The sequence below is a fragment of the Lemur catta genome, chromosome 10 (genome assembly GCF_020740605.2).
Source record: "Lemur catta isolate mLemCat1 chromosome 10, mLemCat1.pri, whole genome shotgun sequence".
Taxonomy (NCBI): Eukaryota; Metazoa; Chordata; class Mammalia; order Primates; family Lemuridae; genus Lemur; species Lemur catta.
The window spans coordinates 25783797-25789345 of NC_059137.1; the positions used below are offsets into that span (position 1 = coordinate 25783797).

General features: G+C 41.8%; 1 protein-coding gene across 1 annotated transcript; it reads right to left on the reverse strand.

Annotated features, from left to right (window-relative positions):
• Window positions 1–1446: 1446 nt before the first annotated feature.
• On the reverse strand, window positions 1447–1912 carry LOC123645637 (40S ribosomal protein S25-like). Its single transcript, XM_045562091.1, has one exon. The coding sequence runs from the start codon at window positions 1899–1901 to the stop codon at window positions 1503–1505; it is 399 nt and encodes a 132-aa protein (XP_045418047.1). The 5' UTR covers window positions 1902–1912; the 3' UTR covers window positions 1447–1502.
• Window positions 1913–5549: the final 3637 nt, after the last annotated feature.

The following is a 5549-nucleotide window of genomic DNA, read 5'->3' on the forward strand; positions in this document are numbered from 1 at the left end:
ACTGCTGATGGAGAAGGGGCAGCCTCTCGGAGCTGAGACAGCCGACAGCTAGTAAAATCTGATGATACCTTCACCACAGCCCTGGAAGGTAGATGCTATTATTCTCTTCATTTATGGATGTGGAACCTGAGGCTTAAGATGTAGGAAGTTTAGTTGTTTAACTAGGTGAGAAAGGTTACTTATTTATTTATATTTATTTATTTTTTTAGACAGAGTCTCGCTCCGTTACCCTGGGTAGGGTGCAATGGTGTCATCATAGCTCGCTGCAACCTCAAACTCCTGGGTTCTAGTGATACATCTACCTCAGCCTCCTGTGTAGCTGGGACTACAGGTTTGTGCCACCGTGCCTGGCTAAGTTTTTAAAAACTTTTTGTAGAGAAGGGGGGGGGTCTCGCTATTTCCAAGGCTGGTCTTGAACTTCTGGACTCAAGCGATCCTCCTGCCACGGCCTCCCAGAGTGTTAGGTTTACAGGCGTGAGCCACTGCGCCCAACCCAGGTGAGAAAGGTGATTAGGAAGGAAGAGGAGGTATTTTTGGATAAGGTACTCTTTAGAACAGATTAGCTTGACTCTCAGATGCACCCCTTTCTCTCAGATGAGAGAGAGCTCCATTTCCTCTCTGTTAGCAGGTTCTCTTTATACCCTTTCCTCTAACAAGATGCATTTCCCCAAGTGGTCCTTGCCCCCTGCATGTCAGTCTTTCCACTTTGGAGAAGTCATTGAGTCCTGACTCCCAATAATATCCCTGCTCCTAGCTCTGAAAGGTACATCTTGAGTCCGGCTGTTCTTGTGAGCTCCAGCCCTCTGGTGACATGTCCACTTGTGACATGTTTCACTGTCCCCTCAAGTTCAGTTTGCTCAAAATGGAGTTCATCATTATGCCCTGAAAACCAGCTCTCCTCCCCAATACTCTAACCCTGCCAACACTCCCATAATCACTGGCCAGTCCATAGGGCTCCAAACGCCAACGACTGCTCTGTTTCTCATCTCCGTTCCCTTTAGCCAGTCAACTGTTAAAGGTGTCTTTCCAGAATGTTTGCTCAACCATTCCTCCTACGTTCTGCACCCTCCTGAGCCCTTTAGTCCACTGACCTTTCCTTCCTCCCTTCTCCAGCCTGGATTCTGTGGTGCATCAATTCAATGACTCTTGCCAGAGCCCAACACCCCTAGCCACACCATTTTTCATCACTCGTATTTGACATCATTTGAACCAAACCATCTTCTTTCTCTTCTCCTTGGAAGCTGAGCAGTACTGCAGAAATTGCACAGAAGGAAGATACAGTTAAAATAGGACTCTTTGTTCCAGTTTTCACTGAGGGCCCAAGACCAAGGATGCCAAATACAGTCACATTCCAAGGCAAAGTATTAGCCCACCTATCAATGATTTCTAAAGAAGATAGATGAAAACAGGTTTTGTGATCCTTACCTTTAGCTGTGCATTCTTTTTTTTTTTTTTATTTAATAAAGTTTTATTTTTCCAAATATACAGTTTGTTTGACCTCTTCACGCATCTTCACCAGCAGCTGGGGCATCTCCACCAGCAGCTGGGGCATCTCCACCCTTGGTATTTCTGGTGTAAATTACTTGAGCTCTGTGCTTTGAAACCAGCTTGATAAGTCCTTTACTAAGGAGCTCCTGAAGGGCTGCCCTGGCCAGGGAACCTCGAATCTTCAGTCTCTCAGAGACCACAGCAGGGGTTATAAGCTTATAGTTGGGAACTTCCTTACAGAGCTTGTCATACGTAGCTTTGTCAAACAAGACTAAATTGTTGAGCTTGTCCCGAACTTTGCCTTTGGACCACTTCTTCTTTTTGGCCTTGCCCCCAGATTTGTTCACTGGGTCTTTGTCTTTCTTGGCCGACTTTCCGGCATCCTTCTTCTTCTTGTCGTCCTTGGGCGGCATTGCGAAGTTTGGAGACTGTGCATTCTTTTTATCTGACATTCCCTCCTCCCCTGGCATGTGAGAATTTCAAAGAGAGTTTGATAGGCATCTTTTAAAGCTTGGGGACGCAGGCCAGCACGGTGGCTCATGCCTGCCTGTAATCCTAGCACTCTGAGAGGCCGAGGCGGGTGGATCGTTTGAGCTCAGGAGTTCGAGACCAGCCTGAGCAAGAGCGAGACCCTGTCTCTATTAAAAATAGAAAGAAATTATATGGACAACTAAAAATATATGTAGAAAAAATTAGCCGGGCATGGTGGCGCATGCCTGTAGTCCCAGCTACTTGGGAGGCTGAGACAGGAGGCTCGCTTGAGCCCAGGTGTTTGAGGTTGCTGTGAGCTAGGCTGATGCCATGGCACTCTAGCCTGGGCAACAGAGTGAGACTCTGTTTCAAAAAAAAAAAAAAAAAACTTGGGGACACAGGCAGGCATTTGGCTCATGCCAAGGAAAAAAGCCTTTGAATGAGAGATTGGCTGAAGGGAACTGTGTCAGCACAGCGGGGCTGCATTTAGGAAGGAACTGCATTTTGGTTCATGCCAGGCCAAAACTGTGCTCCTTTAGGGACCAAATAAAACCCACAATAGGAATGTGAGTCTGAGTTGTTTTACAAGGATTCTGACCCAGAGGTCTTCCTGTAATGGGTAAAGTGTCCTCAGCAAAAAGAGGCTGGAGCTTTCACTGGATGGAGAAGCAGAGGGGGACTGTACCCAGCTGGTTAAAGGAGAGGCACTGCCTGAGCTGCAGGAATTCCAGCTGGAAGGGTCCAGAAGGGCAGGGGCTGAGGGAGGCCACAGATGCTAGAGTGAAAGAATAAAATTCAGCCTGAAATATCAGCCAGAGCCAGAGGGCAGCTAACCAGCTTATATCTGCATCAGCCAAATAAGATCTTTCCTCCCTTTACCTTCCTGCTATCTCTGCTTCCATCCTGGAGGATCCATTGGTAGCCGAGTGGTAGGAGGATGGAGCCAGGGTCATGGGAAAGTGGCACTAACGGGGGAATAGAGATGGGCATCTTATTCCCCACTGTAGGCCCTTTACTCTAAAGCATATCCAAGCTTGCAGTGCAGTTTGTGGTTTATTATAATAAAGTTGTTTCTCTTTGCACCCTGGGATTCCAGCTTGCTGAGTGGGATCATTCAATTATTATCATTAAGTACATGAATCATTTCAATCCACCTTTGAGCTGTGGCAATCATACACCATTTGTCTGGTGGACATGCTCTCCTATTCTCTGCAAAGCTCCCTGAAGCCGCTCGACCTTCCTTGATCCCTGAACTTCACACTGCCCCCTTAGTCTCAGACGATCTTGACTCAGTCTTCACAGAGACCGTCAAATCCATCAGATGGGAGGAAGCCCTTCATTTCTCCTGTGTTGCCAAAGGAAGCTTAGAACTATCCTTAGAGTATTCATTATTAATTAACACATATGTTACAAGTATGTAATGGATGGTTCCACTATTTGAAAATACTGTATTCTTCTAGGCATGTGGACTATTTCTCCTATAATCTTATTTTCAATATTGGTTTGCTTATTTCATTTTCATCTAATGTAAAAATAAACTTTTAGCTCAGTTTGAAATCTGGAAACTTATTCCATTTGTATTAAAATCTATGAGTGGATCTAAAGTCAGGTTTTAATTTATATATATTGCATTCTGTAAAATATGTCCAAAAGATTATCATTTATATGGTATTTTACAATATTTGAAATCGGGTATTTTATGTCTTTGCTATTACCTTCAGAGAACTTTTCTATTCTCAGTTCTCTTATTCCATCTAATTACAACTTCATTTTAAAAGCAGTTGGGAGCATATATACCCTGAGCATTTAAAAATGTTACATTTAATGTATCTAATGAGTTTTTAATTCCAATATAACTAACAAAAATAATTGAAAAACAGAATTGCTAATGGAAGCATGCTTCTCTATAAAAGTAATTTACATTATCATAAAAGAACTCAAGTTCATTAGAGAAAAATTGAAAATCACAGGAAAGTATAAAGAATAAAATAAAAATCAGCCATAATCACACTACCACTTCCATGTCTATTCTTGAGATCTTCTAGTCTTTTCTATTTCTTTAAGTTGGTAAAATAATGCACAGACTTTAAAAAGTTCTGTTGTTTTACCCACTGAACATGATGTTGAGGCAATCTTTTTTCCTGTGCCATTTAATAATCTCTAACAATCTAGTTTTGATGACTGAATTGTATTCCATTGTATTATAATGTGTTATAATTCATTATTTAATAATGTATATTGTATATAATACTATAATATATAATCTTGTTCTAATATAATTTATTTAGCAATTTCTAGCATGCTTATTTTTAGAAATGGAAAAATCTGGTACATATTTGGCTTCTGATATGTATTCTAGTTTGGTATTTTCATTCCACCATCAATAACCTTAACTTAAATTTTTTACCAAGTTGCATTTACTTTATAGTCTGTAAACAATTGCAGTCCTGTTTTAAATTCAGCAAAAATAAAAAGGCCATCAAACTCTTTGAGTTTCTGAAATTGCAGTCTCTACTCATGGTCTCTCTTTTTCCCATTTCATTTATGTCTTAATTCTTTATTATCCAGCTCCTTCTCCTCTTGATTTCACATTTTTATTCCTCCCTCTGTCTGTCTTCAATAGGAAATTTGCTTTATTGGATTTTTCCTTACTTCTAAATGCTCATTGTAGAAAAATCAAATATTACATATTACACATCGGGCTTGTAGGCCTTACATTTGTCTGCATACCAAGGGTGGAACCATCTAGTGGGAGACTGATATATACCAAGTTCATTATGCTGAAGTATAAAATTAGAATACTGGGTTCTAAACTTACCCAATGAGCAGTGGAGTTGGCATGTGGTCCAAAATGCTCTAAGTCTGTATGACTAACACTTTCACTTACTGAAGATAGACATTCAAGGAAAGCCAAACCATAAGCAAAAGTTTGCTTAATAAGAATAAAATAAGAGCTTTGAAATAACAGTTTGGAATTAGACATTTAGAATGTTCAGTGGCAACAGGCTAAGGTAGCCCTATGTATAATTTAGGTTAGGTGTGGGATTAGGGTTAGGCTGAGCCACAGGAATTGTGACCCTGAGAAATCCATCAAGGAAATGAGTGCCATCTCTGACAGTTTCCCTTCTGAGATAGCAGCTGGCCTTCTCATTAAATCCCTCTGCCTTCCCGTGCATGGCACCTTCCTATTAGAAGCTTTTGCAGTGATCACTTGCTTCTTTCTTCACTCTCTCCTTCCTTCTGGTCATCCCTGATTTTTGGTCTCCTGATCCTCTTCCTATGTCTGATTTCAGAGACAGAGTCTCACTCTGTCACCCAAGCTAGAGTGCAGTGGTGCGATCATAGCTCACTACAGCCTCAAGCAATTCTCCTGCCTCAGCCTCCTGAGTAGCTGGGACTACAGGTGCATACCACCATGCCCAACTAATTTTTCTATTTTTTGTAGAGACAGGGTCTTACTCTTGCTCAGGCTGCTCTCAAACTCCTGGCTTCAAGCAATTCCCAACCTCAACCTCCCAAAGTGCTAGGATTACAGGCATGAGCCATCATGCCTGGCCTCTCATAGTCAGCTCTTGACATAAAGTATGAAT

Bases quoted from the DNA above. Each gene is read 5' to 3' on its own strand.
- LOC123645637 (XM_045562091.1), bottom strand. From the start codon at position 1,901: ATGCCGCCCAAGGACGACAAGAAGAAGAAGGATGCCGGAAAGTCGGCC.